Source organism: Oryctolagus cuniculus, chromosome 15, assembly GCF_051225735.1.
Source record: "Oryctolagus cuniculus isolate XC-2025 breed Fujian yellow rabbit chromosome 15, ASM5122573v1, whole genome shotgun sequence".
Taxonomy (NCBI): domain Eukaryota; kingdom Metazoa; phylum Chordata; class Mammalia; order Lagomorpha; family Leporidae; genus Oryctolagus; species Oryctolagus cuniculus.
Window position 1 is genome coordinate 39,524,159 of NC_142881.1, and position 24,621 is coordinate 39,548,779.

Sequence of the window (24,621 nt, forward strand, 5' to 3'; positions counted from 1 at the left end):
CGTTTTAATTGTTGACAAGGTCCTCAATGTAATAGATGTAAATGTTTACAAATCTTGGATTATTTTAAACTGCCCATGCGCCTTCTCATCTCTGGACCATTACATATGCTTTCTGCCTCTGTCTGGGGTGTTCTTCCTGCTCTCAGTGGCTACTTCATTATGTCTTCATCATTGTTCATAGTTCCATGTTCCACATCAGTATGCCCATTCCCCAGCGCTGTGCTGGGGACATGTGAATGGAGGCAGGTACTAACTATTTCTGAATGGGAAGGAAAGAGGGCGGAGGAGACAGAGGGCCCAGAGTTCACTAGGCGTCCTTTTAAGTTTGCATATGAGGAAATTGAGGAGACTTGGCATGCTCAGTAATTGTGGGAAAAGGAATTGGAATTAAGCTTCTGTGTGCGCTTGGGGCAGGCCCTTTACTCCATAAAGCTGCTTCTTTTGCATGAATTATATCAAGAGAGCGACCTTTTCTTAATTTTCTGCACTAGTAGAGCAGAGCCGTGTATGTGCGATGGCCCATATGTTGAAACTGTTTATCTGCAGAGAGCCAGATGGTCCTTAGCTGTACACAAAGAAGCCACTGGAAACTTTCGGGGGGTCAGTGCATTTTAAAAACATCCTGAGAAATGCATAATGTGATGGCGTTACTTACTCTGAACTCGCAGCAAGGAAAACCTTGTTAGATACTATGATGAAACGTGTAGACTTTGAGAACCAACTCAGGACATCTAGAGATGGAAGTTTATCTAATTGGATGACTTTTTAAACTTGCTTTGTCTATACTTTTTCTGGAGAAGGAAAGTCCTGCCTTAACATAAAACACTTTGCTTTTTTAAGTTCCTGCTGAGATAAATAATAAAAATAATTGTGTGGAAGCTGGCAGAGATATGATGTGATCATCAGTAAAAATGCAAGACCAAAATTTTCTGTGGTTAATGTGAAACAGAAAGTAGGAGAGGTTGATGAGCATCAGATGCGGATCTCCAGGGAGCAGTTCTGTTGAACTGTGGCACTTTAAAGCCTGCTAAGATGAAGGGGTTGTGCCTGTCCTAGTGGAGGCGAACAGTGGTAATCCAAAGTAGCAGATGGGAAGAAGTATCTGGAATTTATCCTGGAGGTGGATTATGTAATATTTTTGGTGCCAAATTCCTTTTCTGTATTGTCTTTCGATTAGGTTATTATTAGAACACTCTTCATTCTTTAAACTCATACGGTATCACCGTAGGAGAGGTGGTTCAGATCCGCTATGAGAGGCAGCAGGAAGTCAGCTGTAAATACAAAATGTGTCATGGATAGTTCACAAAGTCAGTCTTCTGCCTGTAGGAAAATGTAAGTAAAAGATGCACAGAGAATCTCGGAGCTGGAGAGGCAAATGGGTGGTCTGATACAACGCTCTACTGTTTTGCAGGGGAAAAAACTCAGACACTGAACTAGAGTTGTGTTATGTTTCAGTATGTTTAAAGGAGTGTGGTATATAGCAAGGATTTGCAAACTATCAGGTGAAGGAATTATTTTTTAAATCTGTCACATGGCTATGCATTTAAGAAATATAATAAAAATCATAATAAAAATGAAAAAGCATACAAAATATAAGTCCAGTTTTTAATTAGGTTCAGACAAAAAATTACATTTCAAGAATTATGATCAGAATAAATGCAACGTAAGCAAAAAATTGCAAAACTTGACCGTTGTTCATGAAAAATGAGTAATGGCTCACGCAGTGAAAACCTAGCAGGTAGTTACCCAGGTGAGAAATTCCGGCGTCCCTGTTGCACACGGGGCCCTAGTTTTGCAAGGCTCTTCTACAGCACGTTGTGAGGAGCTGATGTGGGGAGGGTGTCCGCACAGGAGGGGTGGGGAGCTGCAAGGAACAGCTGGCCTCTGGGAACCGAACCTGACGGAGATGTGCCCTGAGATGAGAGTCAGAGTCTTGAGACAACTGCCATTTTTTGCCCTGTGTTTTTCCTTTCCAGTTACCTGCCTGCTGATCAGGAAACCTTGAAAGGTTTTAAAATTTTAAATGATTACTCAGCCATTAAAAAAAGAATGAAATCCTGACTTTGCAACAAATGCATGCCACTGGAGATCATTATGCTAAGTGAAATAAGCCAGACCCTGAAAGACAAATATTTGTGGTGGTAGCTAATGAATAAAGATAGTATAAAAATTTTTGAATGATTAACTAGCTTGTTCTTAAGGCAAAAACAAACAAACAAAGAATAAATTTAATGAGGTATCACCAACAGAATTTGTAGGCAAAAGATTGTAATGTTAAAAGGTTATTTTCAAGTAACCACAACACCTTTATTGTAAACCCAATATTTTCTTTTCTTTTTAAACAAGAAACTAAAAAATGTTTATAGTTAGTTTCTTAATGCTCCTTTTTTTTTGACAGTCAGAGTTAGACAGTGAGAGAGAGAGGCAGAGAGAAAGAGAGAAAGGTCTTCCTTTTTCCGTTGGTCCATCCCCTAAGTGGCTGCTATGGTAGGCGCGTTGCGGCCGGTGTGCTGTGCCGATCCGAAGCCAGGAGCCAGGTGCTTCCTCCTGGTCTCCCAGGCGAGTGCAGGGCCCAAGTAATGGATGGAGCAAACATAAAATTCAGTCAAATATGAACACAAAGATACTCTGTTTATCTAGTTAATATGTACAGACTCTGGGGAATACTCATCATGACATAACCTATGCTAGCAAGTCTCAGGCCTGAGATCTTAGAGATCCTAACTGACCAAATGGATGTAAGTTTGAAATCAATAAGAAAAAGGAATATCAGCAAAAACATTAATATTTAAATTGTCACACACTTCTGGATAATTAATGTGTGAGAAAAAAAATCTCCAGGTAAATTAGGGTGTTTATTGGAGGAAGTATATCACAGCCATTACATACGCAGTAGTTAAAGGTGGCCAAAATTTTCATTCTATTGCCACCTTGAAAATGGAAACTAGTTCCCCTTAAATGTAGGCTGGACTTGGCAACTGGCTTAGCTAACATAGTAGCACATTTAGAGCACTGGTCAAGGTATTAGGGACAAAGGGTAGTACCCTATCTGGAAACATGTTCTATTTATGTTGAACATCAGTTTCTGAAAATAACACTTCATATTTTGTGTTATGATATGAAGCTATAATTGTGAATTTAAAATGTTTAGGGGGAAAATGTGGGAAAAGCTTAGCAACATTGGGCTGGTGTGATGACATTGATATTTCATGGGTTACAGAAGAAAAATTTGAGTTTCTATTTAAAATGAAAGCCTCTTGGCCGGCGCTGCGGCTCACTAGGCTAATCCTCTGCCTTGCGGCGCTGGCACACCGGGTTCTAGTCCCGGTTGGGGCACCAGATCCTGTCCCGGTTGCCCCTCTTCCAGGCCAGCTCTCTGCTGTGGCCCAGGAGTGCCGTGGAGGATGGCCCAAGTACTTGGGCCCTGCACCCCGTGGGAGACCAGGATAAGTACCTGGCTCCTGCCATCGGAGTACGGTGTGCCGGCCACAGTGCGCTGGCCGCGGTGGCCATTGGAGGGTGAACCAACGGCAAAGGAAGACCTTTCTCTCTGTCTCTCTCTCTCACTGTCCACTCTGCCTGTCAAAAAAAAAAAAAAAAAATGAAAGCCTCTTGGGACCAGTGTTGTGGCATAGCAGGTAAAGCCACCACCTGCAATGCCAGCATCCCATATGGGTACCGACCCTGCTCCTGGCCACTCCACTTCTGATCCTGCTAGTCCATCAATGGCCTGGGAAAAGCAATGGAAGATGGCTCAGGTGGGAGGCCCAGACAAAGCTCCTGGCTTCTGGCCTTGGCCGGGTCCAATCGTGGCCTACCCAATATTTTCCAAGTCCCTCTTGGTGTAAGAATGACCTAGGCAGCTTGTTAAGTGGGAAGATTCTTGGGCCCCATTGCAAGAGATCTGTTTTGTCCTTGAGACCAGGCTGGGGATGCAGAGTGCCTACTGGCTGATTCTAGTATAGCTTTTCTGGATTCCATTGTTGAGAATGGTTGCTCCAAAACATTCTGGAAGATAGAGTTCTGTAGCCAATTCTGTGTGTTATTACTGAGGAAAAGTATGATGAATGGGAAATGACATAAAAATCATTTTATGTGGTTATAGAATCTTTGTCAAAGAAATATACAAGTTGCTCACAAGTTGTCTCTTTCATACCTTTGGAGGGATGGGGAACCTTTTTTTTCCTGCCAAAGGCTGTTCGGATACTTGCAGCATCTTTTGCGGGGCATACAAAATTATCACCTTAGAAATTAAGTGACTATAGGTTTATTGAATTTCAAGTTTCACCTGTGTTTGCCTTGACAGGGCCAGACCAAATGATTTCACAGGCCTTCCGCAGCCCGTGGGCCAGATGTTCTCCACCCTTGATAGGAATTAATAGGAATTAGTACTTATTGTTGGCACCAAAACTCCAGCATTTTTTGTAGAGGAAGTTAAAACACAGATCATTTTATTTTGCAAATATGATATTTAAAGACATGTAAATGTAGATGTGTATGTTTAAGTCATTTCTATTTTTTTGGTTTCTTTCTTTCTTTCTTTTTTTTTTTCTCTTGAGATCTCTCTATTGAGAATGGCCATTAGCCAAAGAAGCCACTCTCCAGGAGACCCTGACCAGAGGAAGGTTAAGTTCAAGTGACTCAGTCAGGTGAGACACACAGGAAGTGAAACCAAAATACCTGGAACAAGAAATTATTACTCACAGGTCCTGGAGAGGTTGGCAGTGCTGGCAGAGGCAGCTAGGAGCTCACATAGGGGTGGAGAGCGAGAGCGAGGATTTGTAGGATTGTGCTTTCATTAGGTTCTGTGAGGGTTATTTATTAGGCTCTCCCCCTGGGGTTGTGGATTGGCTGGTTTAAAGAAAATACCTGAGACAGGCAGGATGTTTACTTACATGACTTTAGTGTTGACCATTACTTTTTTTGTGGGATGTGTTGGGTTTGGGGTCATGAGATGAGGAACAAGTGGGCTCTACTGAAAGCAACTATGTAGGGATAGGAAGTTTTTTTAAAATTTTTTTTAAAGATTTATTTATTTGAAAGGCAGAGTTACAGAGAGGCAGAGAGATAGAAAGAGAGAGAGAGAGAAAAAGAAAGAGAGAGGTCTTCCATCTGCTGGTTCACTCTCCAGATGGCTGCAGTGGCTGGAGCTGGGCTGATCCAAAGCTGGGAGCCAGGAGCTTCCTCCAGGTCTCCCACGTGTGTTCAGGGTACCAAGAACTTGGGCCATCTTCCACTGCTTTGTCGGGCCATCTTCCACTGCTTTGTCAGGCCATAGCAGAGAGCTGGATCAGAAGTGGAGCAGCTGGGACTCAAACTGGCACGCATATTGGATGCGGTGCTACAGGCTGTGGCTTTACCTGCTATGCCACAGTGCAGGCCCCAAAGGGAAGTTTCAACTAGATGAAGGTGATGGGATACAACTGGGTTTCAAATAACGTGTCTGGCCTAAACATGGATGCTGAACGGCAACTATAGTAGACAGATTACGACAAGTGCAGAGCTGGAAAATTTCCACATCATTGACTGACTCTTTACATGAGATGATTAGTATTGCCACCAGCACAGATCAGGTGAGAATCAGTACATCACCTATCTGTTCTTACAGCCAAACAGCTGATCAAATGTTCAATAAAACAATAGATATTTGTGAAACATCTGTGGACCATTACCAAGTGTGAGATGTTGACATTGGCCATAGTGCACATTTTCACCATTATTTGTGGATATATACATACACACACACACACACACACACACATAATGGCACTGGTTAATAACGGCTCACATTTAGTAAGTATTTCTTACTCATCTGTTATTCTGATAATCTGCACAGCAACCCTAAAAGGTTATTGTCATCTCCCCTGTATGGGTGAAGGAACTGACACTAAGGGAGCTCAGTGGCATTAACTCGAGGTGGAAAAATCAAGCTCTCAGAGTTGCATCTTATTACGTCTTCCATTCCACAAAACACATCTCAGTGGTGACTGACTGGTTTTGTAGGCAGCTGAACTCTGAGGCATTCACTCTTGCATCTGTAAATATCTCTTATCGTACACCAAGGACTGCAGATCCCGCAAATTCAAGGTTACATTCCAGCTAATTGTGAAGGAAGGTTATCATTCCTGCTTCCTCATCTCTGTTTCCAAGTTCCTGGTGTCCCAGTGCTCTCTTCTGGCTGTGCTGGTGATGGTTAATTGTGTGCATCAGCTTGACTGGACCGTGGGACTGAGATACTTGCCCACGTGTTCTTTCTGGGTGTGTATGTGAGAGTGTTTCTGGATAAGGTTACCATTTGAACCAGTACATTGCATAAAGCAGGTTATCCTCTACGTGCATGGACCTCCTCTAATTTGTTCAGTCTTCCTTTCCCCTGAATAGATAATAGGGTAATAGAAGGGAGGATTTGCTCTCTCTCTGAGTGACTGTGCCACTAGAACTGGGATATAAGTTCTCTTCTGACCTCAGATGGGGACGGTCAGCCCTCTGGTTCTCAGGCTTTTGGACTCCTGCTGAACTACAGCACCGGCTCTCCTGGGTCTTCTAGTTACACAGAAGCAGATCATGGGACTTGCAGACCGCCACAGTCATGTGAGCCAATTCCTCATGGTAAATCTCAATCTCACACATACCCCCTCTCTCCATACACATAAACCCACGCATAAACACATAAACACACGCATAAACACACACACACAAAATGTACGTGTGACAGGTCCTCAAAAAGTTCATGGAAAATGCACGTTATGAAAGTCTGTCTATTTAAAAAATTTTTGTACACCACAATAAACATTTTTAATTTCATTTTTTCCATGAACTTTTTGAAATGTCTGTGTTTGTGTACGTGTGTATGTTCCCTGTTTGTTCTGTTTGGAAAACCGTATTCTGCCCTCAGTGCTGCAATGTATGCCTTTCTCTGTGTTTCTCATAGAAACTTTTTAATGATTCCCACTCTCATCTTCTCCCTTCTTTTAACTGTCAGCCAGTGAATGGAATACACTTATCCACTCAGGGATGATATCATCTTCTTAAAAGGCATATAGTTGCATCAAGGCAAGCACCTTCTTGGATCAACCGCTGATCCCTAATGAGTGTTGATGGAGATTTACACAACAGCATGACAAGTTGGTGGTAAAATAGCAGCTCCAACTGCACTGTGTGTACTTCTTTCCTTTTAGACGATTCTGCAAATCCTACAGTCATTTAATTACTTACCCTCCCAGGAGACGCTGAAGCTGGAAGCATGCTGTTATCCAAACCAGTCTGCATGACTTGGGCCAGGTCTCTTTCCTGCCAACATTGGAGCGGAGAACGTAGGGAATTCCCTGGCTTTTTAAAACAAAAACAGAATGAGGGTAATTAGGTAACAGCTGAGATTTGTCAGGGAGACTTGGCGAGTTGCCCCCAGCTCTTGGTCTTTGTGGAGGTCTGCTTGTACAAGACAGCTTCAGCTGCTCTCCCGGCCCCAGAGAGCAATTCCAGGAAAGAATGTTTACAGTCATCCTCATTATTCCATCAACATCCTCATCAATGGCTTTGTTTGACATTCTAGACTGTAGTTTGGAAGTGGAGATAAAAGTAGCACCTGCAACTATTTCTGGGTGCCTGAATCTTCATACTGCTTATTCTTGTGGTGCTTACAATTTTAATTGCAGCAAGCTTTTATAAACTGGTTTTTAACTTATCTTCAAAAGTAATATATTTACCTAATTAAACCAATTAAGAGAAATTTGGCTTAATTCCCATTCATCCATGTGCATCATACAAGGCACAGACTTTTGGATGGAAACCAGTTCTTAAATATTGAAACATGCATTCTAGTACAGCATGCAGTTCTACAAGAAAATCATCTAATCAAGACAAATGTTTTTGTTATTTATATTTCACCATGACAAATATGTACGAGAAGGGTACTGATGTGTTTAATTTATCTACTGGGGAGGGCTGTTGAGAAAAAGAAATCATAACCAAATTTTTATAATCTTATTAGACAAATTTGAACTTCTGAAAGAATAAAGTAAAACTTTTAAATTTGTTACTTCAAATACATGAGAATAAAATGTCATAAATCCCACTCATGTATTTTGCTGTCATTTTGGCATATTCACATCTTTTTTAATTTTTATTTTTTTAAATGAGTATTTTAATTCAGCTTTAGAAAAAGATAGTACATGAACTTGGATTAGAAAACATTAAGTGTTTTGTTTTTCTGGAAATGCAAGACAAAGAAATAATCTTTAATACATTCAACAGTAATTTTCTGGGTTTTCCTCTTGCATCAAAGGTATATGTCTTCTTCCCAAAGCATCTCTCTCAAGAATGAACTCACCCATTTTGTCTTCATCATGTTGGGACAGGCTAATTCCCCTCCACCTCCCATTTCCTTTCAGACACTATATGTGGATACAAAAGGCCCTGGGCTCTGACCAATGAACAGAATTGTCCTTTAAGCCAGCAACCCAAGGCAATGGTACCTACAACCTCAACCCCAGTCCCCAGAGCAGAGGTCACAGACAGAGCTGGCATTGTTTCCATTGTCCTAGGAAGAAGGAGCCAAAGCTTGACCCTCAATAAATATCAAAACCTGATATGGAGAGAGATTAAGGTCTCTTAGGTTCAGAGTAGGCTGCAAGCTGTGGGAGGGAAAAGCAAGTTTTTGCAGCTACTCCATCTTTAGAAACAAGGGGAAAACTGGATCCTTTTCCAGTGCTGTGATTCTATAAGCTTCTCTACCACTACAGAGCTCCAAGGGGATCTGCAAGCACAGAAGGATCTAGCAAATCAAGAGAACTCTGCCCTGGCTTCAGATGAGTGCCAAACAAGCATATAAATCAATGCAATACTTTGTAGGAGGATGATGTCAGGAACTTCAACTCTTCACATAGCTGCCAGCCCTCCAGAGGACAGCGCAGTAAGAATCAAGATAATCACTCCAGATTGGTATGGCTGCTGAATCTTCAGGTCTTCTCCTAACTCCCGTTCCAGAAGTGGCGGATACCATTCCACGTGTGACACGTGAGAGAAAAGACGTGCAAACTTAGCTGTATGGATTAGTGCACAGGGACTTCACAAGTTCCTAATAGGACTCAAAGCTCCTATGGAGCAAAAGGGTAGAGAAGTGAAAAAGAGAGACCCCTGCCCTCAAGGTAATACCAGTGCCACAGTGGCAAATGGATATTGTCGTGCAAAGAAACCAACTGTAGATAGTGGTGTTGGGGGGACGGCATTGTGGCTCAGTGGGTTAACGCACTGGCCTGAAGCGTCGGCATCCTATATGGGTGTCAGTTCTAGTACCGGCTGCTCCTCTTCTGATCCAGCTCTGTGCTATGGCCTGGGAAAGCAGTAGAAGATGGCCCAAGTGCTTGGGCCCCTGCACCCATGTGGGAGACCCGGAAGAAGCTCCTGGCTCCTGGCTTCGGATCGGTGCAGCTCCAGCCGTTGTGGCCAACTGGGGAGTGAACCAGCAGATGGAAGACCTCTCTCCCTCTGCCTCTCCTCTCTCTGTGTAACTCTTTCAAATAAAGAAATAAATCTTTAAAAAAAAGATAGTGATATTGGGGGATAAAGGATGGTTTGACCTTGTGTTCTTATTCCAGAAATGCTCCATCTCTTCTTTGGCTGTGGTTCCCAAAGGAACAGCATTTCTGATACCAAGTTTAGGAATAAGGTGAGCTTGGAGGCAATGGTGGCCAACATGTCTCAGCAAGAATGCAGCCATTTTGGGTTCTGACATGGACAGAAGTGACCAAAATCTTGATTTTTTAAAAAAAATTTATTTATCTGAGAGGTAGAGTTACAGACAGTGAGAGGGGGAAGACAGAGAGGAAGGTCTTTCATCTGTTGGTTCACTCCCCAAATGGCCGCAAAGTCCTGAGCTGCGCTGATCTGAAGCCAGGATCCAAGAGCTTCTTCCCCATCTCCTACGTGGGTGCAGGGGCCCAAGGATGTGGGCCATCTTCTACTGCTTTCCCAGGCCATAGCAGAGAGCTGGATCAGAAGAGGAATAACTGAGACTCAAACTGGCATCCATATGGGATGCTGGTGCTGCAGGCAGAGGATTAACCTACTCTGCCACGGCGCCGGCCCTCAAATCTTTTGTAATAAGAGAAATTTAAATACACAGCTGAGAGCCTCTTTTATGCACCCCCCCTCCTTTTAAGCCATATGTCTTTGGACAGATTCCCTAATGTCTCATTTTCTGGGTTCTTCCACCTGCAAAATGGGGATAGCACTATCCAGTACTCATAGGTGTACTGAGAGGATTCATGACTAGCAATGCCAAGAACTGAGGACAGAGCCTGATGCACTGATGCCCAGTTGATGATTGCTGCCATCTCTCATATTCCTCCTCCTCAACCCGTTCTCCTCCTTTCTTTCTCTAAAGACAGGCACTTTCCTGCTTATATTTTTTAATACATAATTATAATATGTCTTTCAAAAATTTGCATCATTGTACAAATTTTTTCACATACTCTGCACATACTTCTGCTACCTTTTCTTCTCAGTGCTAGGTTGTTTGAGATCTCTTTATACTGGGGGATATAGAACAAGTCCATTTATTTCAATTCCAGTATGGTATTTGGCTAATTGGATCTACTGTGTTCATTTACTTGTTTTTCTCCCATGGGCCTGCCTGCCCCTCCCTCCCTCCCTCCCTCCCTCCCTTCCTCCCTCCCTTCCTCCCTCTCTCCCCCCCCTCTCTCTTTCTCCCTCTCCCTCTTCCTTCCTTCCTTCCTTCCGTCCTTCCATCCTTCCATCCTTCCTTCCTTCCTTCTCTCCTCTCCCTCTCTCCCTTCCTCCCTCCCTCCCTCCCTCCTCTCCTTCCTCCCTCCCTCCCTCCCTCCCTCTCCTTCTCTCCTTCCCTCCCTCCCTCTCCTTCTCTCCCTCCCTCCCCCCTCTCTCTCTCCTTCTCTCCTTCTCTCCTTCCCTCCTTCCCTCCCTCCCTCCCTCCCTCCCTCCCTCCCTCCCTCCCTCCCTCCCTCCCTCCCTCCCTCCCTCCCTCCCTCCCTCCCTCCCTCCCTCCCTTCCTTCCTTCCTTCCCTCCCTCCCTTCCTTCCTTCCTTCCTCTGTTTCTGTAAGAAGGTATCCCAGCCTTTCTGAGATCACCCTGCCGGATGTCATCATGCCTTCAAATTAGGATTACCCTAAGGGCTGAAGAAGTTAACTTCTTGTGGCACAGCCATAGCCCCTTTCTCCTTTTAATACAAACCTGTTGGGATGCTCTGCCCCAGGGCACTGTTCTTCAAATTAGGGTGTGTGCACTGAACTAGCCCCCACCTCCACCTACTCACGTGCACACACATGCATCTGAGTACTGCCTACACACATTGTGCATGCTCATACACAGGCTGAGGGTCTTCTCCTGTATGAGTGGCTGCTTAAGCAATTTCCATAGCCTGTAATTGATGTGCAAGTGGCCACTGCCTCACTCACTGTCATCTTCTCCCATACCTACAGTAAACATTGTTTGTTGTTTACTGAAATTTGACTTTAACTTGGCATCATGTGTGCAGGTGTGTGTGTGTGTGTGTGAGTTTGCTAAATATGGCAACCCTAGTAGAGTTAGAAATGGTATTTTGACGCATGCTGGGATCATCTGAATTCAGATACACAAGTCAAGTAGAGTGGGGGGAGGATATTTTTTGTTGAATGATCTCTCCTGTTCCTTCTCCTGATTGTCTGGGAACATGCTGCTCTGGAGAGGGAGTCCTGGGAGGGAGGAGTAAGAAACATAGAAGGCATTGGTGTCTTTTGTCATGGGAACACAGAACTCAGGCCAGCGCCTTGGACTTTACCCACTTGGGAATATTCAGACTGAGAAGCACAATTCTGTTGAGAAGCACCCTCTGGATTTTTCACCCTGAGAAAGGAGAAAAAGCTGGGAGACTCTTTCTTACAGAGATTCTGCCTTTGCCCACCTGCACAATTTGGAGGTGGTGACCAAGTCCATATTCATTTCTTACAGAACAGCATCACCGTTGGAGCAAAATAAACATAGGTTGGAAATAGGTTTGTGTTTTTTAGTTCCTTCAACATTTACTCAGACTTGTACCTTTGCCAGATGACTGTTGTGTACTATGAATCCATGTCCACTTTTCATTTGGATTGAAGTTTCCTGCTCATTGTTACTCATCAACTACTTCTTGGCTCATTTGTTGATTCTTACCTACTTATTGTGACTTAGGCAACTTGACAGGCATCTGTAGGGAATCTAGCTGTAAAATGTGCCCTTAGTCATTAATATACTATCAGTATGCCTTGCACTGCTAATAGCTTCCTTCCTTTTATTTTGCTGTTAATTTACAGCGAACCATTTTACATTTTGGCAGTAACTAGTATTCGTCTCTTAGATACATCAACAAAGCAAAAAAAATCTATTAATTTCATTAAAAGATACATTTCCAGGGTGGGTATTTAGCCTAATGATTAAGATGCCCACATCCTATTATCAGAGTACTTGGAAGCTGACTTCCTGGATCCAACTTCCAACTCCAGCTTTCTGCTAATACGGACCCTGGGAAGCAGAAGGCAATGGCTCAATTTGCTGAGTGCTTACCTGGATTGAGTTCCTGGCTCCCAGGTTTGGTCCTGGTTCAGCCTTGGCTATTACAGGAATTTGGAACCTGAACTAGTACATGGGAGCTCTCTTCTGTCTGTCTGTCTCCACCTCTTAAAAGAAAAATTAAAATACTACATTTTTATATTTAGCAATTATCACAATATATCATGTTTAGCTTTTGATTAATAGTAATTTAGTAGTAATTAAGTGAATTTAATAAATGCTTAAAATAGAATTGATGATAATTTTAAATCAAGAAAAATGTTTTCATTCTCATAGTCTTATTAAAGTCATAAGAAAAAGTTTTGCTATATTTCATTATATACACATTTCTGTAACAGAAATGTACAGTGATCAACAAGAGACATTCAACTCTAAAACTATGTATTGTTAAGATAAGCCTCAATAGTAAAGTGTAATGGAAATATAAGTAAAAAATAGGAAAAAATGAAAAATTTTTGGATGTGAAAAAAGAGCTGCTTTCTGTACTTTTAAAAAATAGTTGGTAATGAGTACCTGTTACCACTTTTAAACAGATTTAAACGAATGACACTGCAGTTTTATTTTAAAATGTCAGGACAGCTCATCCTCTCTATCTAAGGGATCTGCATTATCAGATTCAATCATCCACAGATTGAAAATACTTGGGAAAAAAATGTGTCTATCCTGGATGTGTACTGGCTTCTTTTCTTGTCATTATTCCCTAAACAATACAGTATAACAGGTATTTACATAGCGCTTATATGGTATTATGTATTGTAACTAATCTAGCTATGATTTAAAGGATAAGGGAGGTTCTGGGCAAATACTGTGCCATATTATAAGGGACTTGAGCACCCTCAGATTTTAGTACTTTCTGGGGATCCTGGGCCCAACTCCCAATGATACCAATGATAATTGTATTTATAAAAATTTGAAAATTACATCTTTTGCAAGTATTTAAAATTTAAGATTGAACATTTACACATCTATTTAAAAGTTTGTAAGTGGGGTAGACATTGAGGTACAGTGGCTTAAGCTGCTAAGATGCCGGCATCCTGCATTGGAGTGCTGGTTTGAGTCCAGGCTACTTGGCTTCTGATCCAGCTCACTGCTAAAATGCTTGGGAATCAGCAAATTATGGCTCAAATACTTGAATTCTTGCCACCACATTGGGGACCCAGATCGAGTTCCTAGCTTCTCTGTCTTTTTCTCTCTGTGTTGCTCTGCCTTTCAGGTAAATAAATAAATATGTACATACATAAACCTTTAAAATTTGTAAGTGAATGCATAGTTTTCTGAAATTCTTTTATGGAGTACAAATGAAAAAAATGTAGATACCCAATGACTCTTCAGTATGTCCAAAGTGGAATTGCTATGTAGGAAGGTATGTGTATCCTTAATAGATCTTGCCAGATTCCAAGTGGTTATCCCATTTTACACCCGTCAAGAGTGTATGAGAGTTCCCTTTTTTGGATTTTCTCAAAGCTTTAATCTGTTGTCCACCTGAGGATGTAAAGGCTATATCTTTGTGATTTTAAGTTTGCTCTTCCCTGATTACCAGTGAGGTTGAACATTTCATGTGTTTATTGGACATTTGGATGTCCCCTTCTGTAAATTGCCTGTGATTAATGGACACATTTTTAATGTAAGAAGCTAGTTTTATAACGTTGACTTTTACAGCTTATTTTTGGGGGAAAGCACCTTTAAATTTCCTTTACTGTTCTAATTCTCAATGTAGTCCCTAATTAGCTAGAAATATTTCCCTTGACAAAGCATTCTTATTTTTAATTTGTCCCCAGAGGGTTTCCTTTGTAGGAGTTAATTGCTGATTTTATTTTTGCATATAAGGCATCAAACCATCTGGACGCTTCTGAGTACATGATGACAACTACATATTTCTATATGGCTAGATATACAGGTAACTCAATGCAAGTTCATAAAAATTATAAAAGCAACTAGTCAGCGGAATAAAAACCTAGGGTCATATTGATTAGTTTAATAAGATCTGAATTTTTTTTTGACCCAAATTTGTGTAGAAATAGGGTCTCCTCAGGGCCAGTGTTATACAGCTGTCTGCAGTGTCAGCATCTTATATGGGCTGTGGTTCAATTCCTGGCTGCTCCGCTTCCAATCCAGCTCCCTGCTAATGCACCTGGGAAAGCAGTGGAGGGAGGATGGACCAAGTGCTCAGGGCCCCTGCACCCATGTGGGAGCTCCTGGCTCCTGGCTTCAGCATGGCCCAGCTCTGATGGTTGCAGCCATTGGGGAGTGAACCAGAGAATGGAAGACACTACACACACTCTCTTTCTCCTCCTGTCTCTGTCACTCTGCATTTCAAGTAAAGTTAAAAAAAAAAATTAAAGAACCAGCTCACAATTATTGGAAACATAAAGCAACCAAGAATACATTCAAGAAGAAAGTCCTCAAAAAAAATATAGGGTCTCCTCCCGAGTCATTCAGTGATTATTTGAACTGGTCGAAGCAATGGTCAAAAACTGAGTCACGGGAATGAAACTGGTTTGTGGAATGGGCTGAACCTCAAGGGGCACACAGGAAATGGTACTAATTTCCCTTTGATTATCAGGTTCCCTTTCTGGACCTTGGATGCTACCTTGGAGAAAGCTCAAAACTTTCTTGTGTTGTAGAGGTCAGAAAAATTTCTTTGATGAAGATTCACTTTTGAGGATTCAGTAGTCCAGTGTGAACTAGAGAAAACTTCAGTTCCAAAGCCAGTTACAGTGTTCTATTCCCTAGCTCCATGCTGACCTGCTGTCTGTAACTATCTTCTCTTTTCCTCTCTGGTTGGAAAAGAAGTGGGGATTAGGGGAGACAAAGGCATGAGAGAAAGAGACAAATTAGTTTTACTTAGTTGGTGACATTTATGGTTCCGCGATATGGCACTTGTCCTTGGTGCTGGTAGTTTAAGGTGGTTTTGTAAATATTTTTTTTATGTGGGTTCTGTGCTCTCCATATAACTTTTCTGTGAAACTCCCATTGCTTGTGCCAGTGGCCACACCACACCCTCTTGCTGCTGTATCTTCTGGTTCTAGCAGGCAGTACTACTGCTGGGTGTCTTCTTCTAGGCAGCTCCAGCCCAGCTCCTTCTGTGACAGCAGTTTTGCTCCAGGGCAATCTCACAAGTCTCAGGCACATCAAACATTACCAGTGCAGGTGCTGTTACTAGGACTTTCTCCTCCCTTTGCTGTGGAGGTCTGTTACAGCCAGGCCCCCACATTCAGGATCTCCTAGGCCATGGCTACTCAAAGTGTGGTCCAGGGATCAGCAGCATCCTGTGGAACTTTGTTAGAAAAGCAGAACCACATGTTCCAACCCCTGACAACTGAATTGGAATCTTCCAACCATCATCCGCAGGTGCTATGGTTGGCTGAAGTCTGAGTGTCCCCCAAGAGTCACTGTGATTGGCAGCTTCATCCACTGAGTGTTGGTGTTGGAAAGTGCTGTGGAAGCTTTAGAAGGTGGGGTCACTGGGGGTGTACTCTCAGGAGGTGGTTCTCCTGTGCCTCCTCGGTAGTTCTTGCAGGAGGGTTGTTAGAAAGAGCCTGGACTGGGCCCCACTCAGCCTTTCGCTGATTGGATATGTAAATACTCGCCTGCCCCGACCCATTCACTCTGCCCTTGTGACCCTCCATGGAGCTGCAGTCAAGAGAGATGGCCCTCACCAGGGCTGAGCTCATGCAAGCTGCATGCCCTTGCACCTCCAAAACTGAGTGAAAACAAGCACCTCTTCTTCATAAGCAGTCTGTGTAAGACATTTCATTATAGTGATGAAAAGCTGACTGACACACCAGGTGATTCTTAGGCACGTTAGCCTTTGAAAATCCTGACGTATGTATTCAGGTTAACCACTAAACACCAGGGGACTCGTGTCTGGGTCCTCTCTAACTCTCTTAACTAATGCCAGCCTTTTGCCTGGAAGAGGTAGGCAAGGGTTGGATTGGAAGGGGCTGAGGAACAGAGAATTAAACAGATGTGGAAAGGTACAGTGAGTCCTAAGCTGCTTTGCTATAAGCAGACTGCCTGTAGGGTACAACAGGGTTCACTTCTGTTGGACTTGAGGTACAGGAAGGAAGGGATTTCCTAAGATGGGTACTGTCATAGGAGACCCTCCCCCTATTAGTCTCTGATATCAGAGGGCTGAGATATCCCCATAGTACATGTGCATAAAACTAAGCCCATCTGACCCTCAGTCTCATCTCCCCTTTTTGGCCCAAGGTGTTTTCCAATACAGTTACCTGGAATTAGTGGCAGGGAATAAGAGGGTGAATCTGTCCTGGCAGGTTGGCACTGGAGCTAACCTAATGCAGTTTTACAGCCTGGATTTGCATCATCTTGGGGACCATAAGCTTCTCAGTTTGGTTTGATGTGGGTCAGGGTGAGCTGGTCATGCTTCTGGACACCTGGAACTCTCACATCAAATCCCCTCTGGAGAAAGACATATTAAGTCTAGTCTTCACAGATCCCCTTTAAAATTTTCCAGGGACAATGAGCTGTACATAGTAAACAAATAAATATGTCAGGAGATAAGTAAGAACCAGCAGAAAAACACTGACAGCAGAAACAGACTGTTTGTAAACTACAGGTATTAAAATTTTAGATAGATTCTAAAGAAGAAATAACAATATAAAACTAAATATTTTATGAATAAATAAAAATTCAAATATAAAACATGGAGAGAAGCAAAAAAATAAATACTAAATTATATGAACTTTGATTTTTTTGGCAAATGCAGCCTAATGTTTTATATATGAAGTACATTAAAAGTGGCTTCAAAGGAAAGGATTTTTGCTCTGTGATTGCCTAGGTACTCTTCTGATTACTGTACGAATGGCCAGAAGAAGAGCCCAGCATGAGCATACAAATTCTGTTAATGCTCCGAGCACTTTTCCTTTTGAAAACTTTTTAGTGAAACATTTTATGTTTGGTAAGGTGCAGAAGAAGTTTTACATGTATGCATACCAGGCAACTGCCATCCCCTTCACAGTTGAGTGTTTATAGCACCCCGACAGATCACACCTCTACCATTCAACCACCCACACCGGGGAGCAGTGTTCTCTTGCTCGGTTAGTTTTGCCCATTTTTGGGCTATATACAGGTAGAGACATATAATATGTACTTTTAGAATATCTGGTTTCTTTCAATCAGTGTTCCGTTTGTGATAGTCATCCCTATTGCTGTGTATATAGCATTTGCCTTTTATCTCTCAAAGCTGTATATTCCATTTTGTGGATACTGCACAATTTATCTGTTGTATTCTTGACAGATGATTGGGCTGCTTCCACGTGGAGACCATAATGCTGTTATGATCATTTTCGTACATGTTTTGCTGAAAACACAACCAATCAACTCTTATGAAAGAATACCCTGAAGTGGAATTGTTGGCCCACAGATGCTATGTGTAGTTAGCTTTAGTAAACTGCCTAACAGTTGTAGAAAGTGGTTAGACCTATTTATATTTTAAACATCAATGCATGACCATTCTCTATAAACCTTTAATTTGCCTTCCAAATTAAGAGCATCTGTTATTGCCAATTGGATGTTAATGAGTTTCTCCAAAGCCTTTGAATGGCAAAGGCTTGGAAAAGGAAAGTTTGTGGTAACTCTGTCAGGGAAGCTGTCAGCTGTCTGTATAGAGGAACAGAGCCAGGAGATGAGCAGAGTTCTAATAAAACCACTTAAGTTCTTGAATGCTATAGTGCCTGAGGCCCCCTTCACCCTGACCTTTTCCAGTTGTACAAGCTAGTAAATTAGAGCCTGAAGTTAGTTTAAATTGGCTTTCTGACACCAGCCATCGAGAGAATCCTGAATAGAGCACCTGAATTGAAAGGAACATTGCAAAGACTCTTGTCTTCCTGTTTCTGATATCGCCAAGTTCCCATTTTTAAGAAAGACCATTTTCCCTCTCCAGCTCTGTCATACAACATTTTATACCTCTATAGCTACAAATTATGCCATATGGTGTGTGCCTCTAACATTGCACGTGGGGACAGTTGGAATTCCTGGGAGTGTTTGCCCAGGTTTGCAGCTGTAGGCATGTGGGATTTTCTAGACCTGCGTGATTTTTAGGTTGGGGCCAAATAATATGAAGATAAATCTACTTTCTTATCTTCCACACAGAGTTTACTAATCTATTAACAGCTGAAAGCAGAAAATCCTCAGAATGGGATTATCAGATCACCCTCATTTTGAATACACTGAATTTTTATGTCTGAAATACTAAGGGATTTGTATGCTGGAGAAGTTCATGGTGTAGGGGAGTGGGCACTTCTGGCAGCACACAGCATCCTGAAAGACTAGCTCTGATGCTGCGTTAATGTAGGAGACACTGCCAATACCCCAGTGCAAGAAGTGCCGAGTCAGAGGGTCTTTGTGCGTAGAAGTTCTCATCGTTCTCAAGGTCTGGGCAAGAAGAGAGAAGAGAGTAGAGAAGGAAAGAGTCCCCGAGCTTCCCAGTGTGGTGTGACACAGCTCTGGCTCTCCTCGTGATGCTTTGTGCCTCCAATTTTATTTACTTATTTATTTGAGAGAGAGAAAGAAGAGGAGGAGGAAGGCAGAGAGAGAGAGAGAGAGAGAGAGAGAGAGAGAACAAGCGTGAACTTCCATCCTCTGTTTCATTCCCCCAAATGCCTGCAAAGGCCAGGAACTGGGAACTCAGTCCATGTCTGTCATGTGGGTGACAGGGACCCAATTACTTGAGCCATCACCACTGCCTCCCAGGATCTGCAAAACAGAGAGCAGAAATCTGTTTTCTTGTCAGATGTTAATAACAAATTTTTGGAACTCATTGAAATTAATTCGAGTCATTTTTAAAATATTTTTATACCAAAAATTTAATTTTCACAAAATGATTTCCTATATCCAATCAAAGCCGGTGCACCCTTTTCTCAGTAACTTAAATGAATCAGTGACTTACCCAATGAAAACAAGACAGTGTCTCTTAACCCAGTTCTACTTGAAAAGAATATGCTGGATTTTCAGTGCAATGAACATCTGACGTACAAGCTAGTATCGTGTGTGCAGGTTTCACTATGATTTGGGAAGTTCTGGCTGCTGTCACCACTGAAATGCATAGCTGTGGCTAGGACTGGGCTCGTGCACGGAAGTGTTCATGAAATAAATTCTCCGAAATTGGATGCTGTATGGAACCCAGCTGCCCCAGGCTTCACAGATGCACCTCCCTCTTTGGACCCTGTGAGTCACAGGAGGCACAAGGGCATCTTTTATGAGTATGATTATGGTTCTTGTTGTTGCGATTCCTCGTCCCATTCCTTCTGTTCCTTGTCATCTCAACCCACTCTTTCCATGTAGGTACTCTCCCCACTCTGTAGGACAGTCCTTGCTGTCTGATAACCAGTTTCTCCTTGCTGCGCTTCTGTTTCTACTACACGAGGGTAAGTCTGGGGGCTTGCGTAAGTCCTAGATAAGGTCAGGCTGCACGTGGAGCAGACATCACTGAAGGTGTGCACAAGGGCATCGACATAGAATCCATTAGGGGGTGCCTTCCTCAGAGTCCGGCCACCAGCCCCTCTGGGAGGGAAGCTTCCTGACGTGTCTGTTGGCTCCCCCCAGCACACCTGCCCACCGTGGGAAGGCCTCAAGCAGGCTCATCTGTTCTGCTACCACATGAAGTGAAGGGGAGTGGGTCAGTTCTGAAGTTGCCCCTCATCTATTCTAAGAGGCCACTGGTTGTAAGACGTGGCATCGTTTTATGCACCTCTTTATCACGGGGATTTATTTTTTTCAAAGTGGTAGGGGAACCAAAAAGCAAAGTGAGGGAGCCAGGGGCTAGCAGCCAAGGAGCTCTCTCCTCACCCCTGAAGGATGAGGGGAGGAGGATCCTTGAGCCAGGGAGGAAACTGGGGGGTGGGGAGCCGGGGGTGAACGCTCTGCTCTCACTCTCCCCTCTCCCTACCATCTCCTGCCAGGCCTGTCCACTGGTCCCAGCCATCCTGAAGCCAAAGGGTCCAGGAGCACCTCAGCTCCACAAGAAGTGAGGCCAGCAGGCCCGCAAGGCCAAGTAGAAGATGTGTCTGGTATAGCTACGAAGGAAGAATAGTTGCAATTCGACTGCGGGATGCTGCTCTCCTCATTTGCAATTTTCGTTTTTCACTTGCTGAAAGAACTCTGTTACCCAGAGAAATGGATTATTTTTTATCATGTCCCTTTCTGGGTTTACAATTGCACTTCAGTGTAAACAATGGCATAATCTTTTGAAAACCTTGTGTGGCAGACTTTTTTTCCCCCAGAGATGACTGTGAATAATGGCTCTTGTTCCTCACGTGTTTCTAGAATGTCACTCCTTTCCACACTGAGAGGGGCAGGCTGATTTCGCCTCACGTGAGCCGGACTCGCACGTAAATTGGAAGAACCCAGCAGAGGTGCTGCTGAATGGCTTCTGAAACCAGATTGGAAAAGCAGATGTGACTTTGACCTTGCCTGCTGGTTCCAGTCTCTGTGGAGCCCAGAGCCTCCGTGTCTACAAGTCTGACTACCTTGTGGCTGCCACACTGTGAGAAAGATCAGACTGGTCCAACTGAAGAAGGGTCACGTGGCCAAGCCTGGAGACTTCGTGAAGAAAGAGGCTTTGCTGGTTTCCAGTCGCTGTGTTTCCCTCCACGTCTGCTGGTGCTGTGCCAGCCACAAATGGAGTGCTGTCTAGGGGAGATTTCCTAACCAGAACCACCCTGCCAAACCCTTCCTGAATACTCAGCTCACAGAAACTGTGCAAGATAAAATGATTCTTGTAAGCCACCAAGGTTTGAGGTGATCGATGATACAGCAACAGTAACCAAAGTAAATGTATATCTGCGTGTTGGAATATGTATATTCAACAAGTGTAGTTCCAATAATGCATTCAATTAATTGAAGTGATGACAATCCGAAGACCTATGGCCAAGTTTGCACACACATAGGCAACGACAGCTATGTCATGTCATAGCCAATAGCAGTTGTGAGATACATCTATTTTAAGACCCAACCTAGTGAAGGAAAATCTGGGGGAAAAATGTGCCATGTAGGATTGATGAAATTTTGTAATATGGATGTAGAGGGTGGGACAAAGATAGTGAAAAGCATTAGTGGACTTGTTGGTAAACCAATTTGTTTTGAAAGAACTGAGTATTTTTTAGTTAAAATGACATTGGCTTATGTTCATTGGCAAGAAATGTGAAATGCAAAAAACTGAAAAGACAATAAAAGCCACTAAAATTTTACCATCTAGAAATAAATATCCAGGATTTTAAATGTATTTGCACACACATATAAATATCATCCTACACTGCAGGCTGTTTTTTCCCTATTCAGAAACATGCTGACATCATGTTTCTGCATAATAGATAATGACATCCTATGAGTATCTCATTTGCTTAACCAGTTATCTGATGATGGACTTTTTTTTTTTTTTTTTGTCTTTCCAACTTTGCTATTGTGGATGGTAACAGAGAAGGCATATTTGTGCATCTATGCTTTCCCTAGTGTGTGATTATCTCTTTGTGGAGAATTTGCAAACATAAGAGTATTGGATTTAATGAGATTTACTTATAATTGATTATAAGCATCACTACAATTATAATTGTGACATGAGTTGACAAAATTCCTCTCAGAAAAGGTTGTGTTCATTTATATGCCATCAACAACTTTTGATAATGCCAGTATTTTCCTCCTTTGACTGTATTTGCTTTTTTGTTATTTATCTAATGCCAATGTTATGGTTTAAAGCAAGTTCTTTTTTATTGTTTCTATTTGTATTTTGGAAATAATGCAACTGAGCATCTTTTTCTGTTTTGGCCATTTTAATTTCATCTTTCGTGAATCGATTGTTCATAGTCTTTGACCACTTTCCTTTTACAGTTGATTCACAAGAGCTCCTTGCATAGCGGTAGGAGGAGTGGTAACTCTTTACCCTGTGTGTTACTACATTGTTTTTCCCGAGTCTTTCAAACTTCTATACATTTTGGTGTTTCTGTTTTTTGTTGCCCAACAATATTTAAATTCTATGTAAATTCATTTTTCTTCTATGGTTTCTGGCTTTGGTGTCAAGAAAGATTTGTTTCACTCTATTGTTATTAAAAGTGTTTACTCATACTTTTGTTTCAAGTGTTCCATTTATTATACATTTTAATCTAACTGGAGTTTAATTTATGCAGTTTAATTTTTCTCCTAACACAGTAGTCAGCTGCCCCAGATTCTTCAGTGAATAATCAACATTTCTCTTGTGATTTGAAATGCCACATTTGTCACACACTAAATTCTCATAGTACTTGAGTCTGTTTTTCAGGTTCTCTACTGTGTCCCTTGGCAGTATGTCTTTTTTTGGGCCAATGCCATCAGTCTTACTGCTGTTGTTATTACTATTCTTGCTTGTGACAAGGTGTTGCTGTTGAGTAGGGGAAGTGTGTGTACCTCCCCAACTCTTTTCATAATTTTTGTTATGGTGTTTGCAGATGAATTTTAAGATAATTTTTATTAAATACTAAATATTCCTGTTGGCATTTTGGTTGGAATTACATATTTTAGAGAATACATATTTTAGAGAAAATTTACCTTGTTTTTCCTAGGTGGGAGGACAGACAGAGACAGGTCCCCAAATGCCTACAATGCTTGGCTGGGCCAAGCAGAAAATGGCTTCTAGTTCTCCCCATGGGTAGCAGGGATGCAGTTGCTTGAGCCATAACTGCAGGGAGCTGGAGTGAAAGCTGGACCTGAATATTGAATCCAGGCCCTCCGATGTGGGATGCAGGTGTCTTACAAGGCTGAACACCCATTCTGAGAACTGAAATTTTTTTTTTAATTTATTTTATTTGAGAGAGAGAGTTACAGACAGTGAGAGGGAGAGACAGAGAGAAAGGTCTTCCTTCTGTTGGTTCACTCCCCAAATGGCCGCCACGGCTGGCGCTGCACAGATCCAAAGCCAGGAGCCAGGTGCATCTTCCTGGTCTTCTATGCGGGTACAGGGACCCAAGCACTTGGGCCATCCTCCACTGCCCTCCTGGGCCATAGCAGAGAGCTGGACTGGAAGAGGAGCAGCCGAGACTAGAACTGGCATCCATACGGGATGCTGGTGCTGCAGGCGGAGGATTAACCTACAGCGCCACGGCGCTGGCCCCTGAGAACTGAAATTTTTACAACACAAGATCTTTTTGTCTGAAACCTAGGTGTGTATTTTCACTATTGAATAATTCTTTTGTATTTCTAGGTAGAGTTCTATAATTTTTATTGCTGCAAATTAATTTTCTATTTTTCTATTTGTTATTTGTTCTAATTGCAAAACTCACAGGTTTTTTTTCCCATAGGTTATCTCTGGTTTGTGAAAAAGCCATTGTATTTTCATACATGCATTTTGAAACTATCTTACCGTTTCTCTTAATACTTTGGAAAGTTTTCTAGTTTCTTTTCTTGGACTTTGCAGGACATTATGAATTACATAAAATGTTGTTAGCTGGAAATAATTTTACCTCCTTCCTTCAAGTATGCATACTTCTTATTACATTTTCTTAATGGCTTTGGCTTGAATGTTGAGATCAATATTAAGTAATTGTGAGGATCTAAGACATCCCTTTTTTTCTGATTTTAATGGAACTACTTCCATTATTTCTCCACTAATGAAAATGCTGGTCTTAGATATGCCTTATGTTATTTTTTGATAATATTCAAGAAGCATCCATCCCATCCTATTTTGCAATTTGTTTTAAAATCAGAAATAGACTTATAATTAAACAAATGTTTTGGCAGTTAAGAGGGTATATTATGTTAGTTCGCTTGCTAACATAAAGTTGTCCTTGCAATGCAGAGTGATTGACATTTATCCATGATTCATTGTCTCACTTAATTCTGTTTCTGAAAACTGTGTTTAGGATTTTTAAAATCTTGGTCCATAGCTGCCTTTTCCTTTAATAGTACTTGGCAATAGTGTCATATGCTTATGATATGTATTTGAATTATTTCTTTTTTAAAAATCTCTAAACTGTTCCATGGATTGGTAATGAAGTTTATTCATGTAAGGGAATGTTACTTATTTATTTAAAAATGTGCTCACAAAGTGATCTTACCGATAATTGTTTGGT

At 42.1% G+C, this 24,621-nt stretch overlaps 1 protein-coding gene and 1 pseudogene across 2 annotated transcripts in view; one reads left to right on the forward strand and one right to left on the reverse strand.

Annotated features, from left to right (window-relative positions):
* Window positions 1-22,642, forward strand: part of HTR7 (5-hydroxytryptamine receptor 7) — a 124,048-nt gene extending 101,406 nt beyond the window's left edge. For both annotated transcript variants that reach the window (XM_008270184.5, XM_089314784.1), the window contains 2 exons: window positions 19,868-19,950; window positions 20,485-22,642. In XM_008270184.5, coding sequence (XP_008268406.3) covers window positions 19,868-19,950; window positions 20,485-20,615 — 214 coding nt within the window. In that variant the 3' untranslated portion in view covers window positions 20,616-22,642. The remainder of the gene's footprint in view (window positions 1-19,867; window positions 19,951-20,484) is intronic.
* Window positions 8,741-9,867, reverse strand: LOC100339841 (succinate dehydrogenase cytochrome b560 subunit, mitochondrial-like; annotated as a pseudogene).
* Window positions 22,643-24,621: the final 1,979 nt, after the last annotated feature.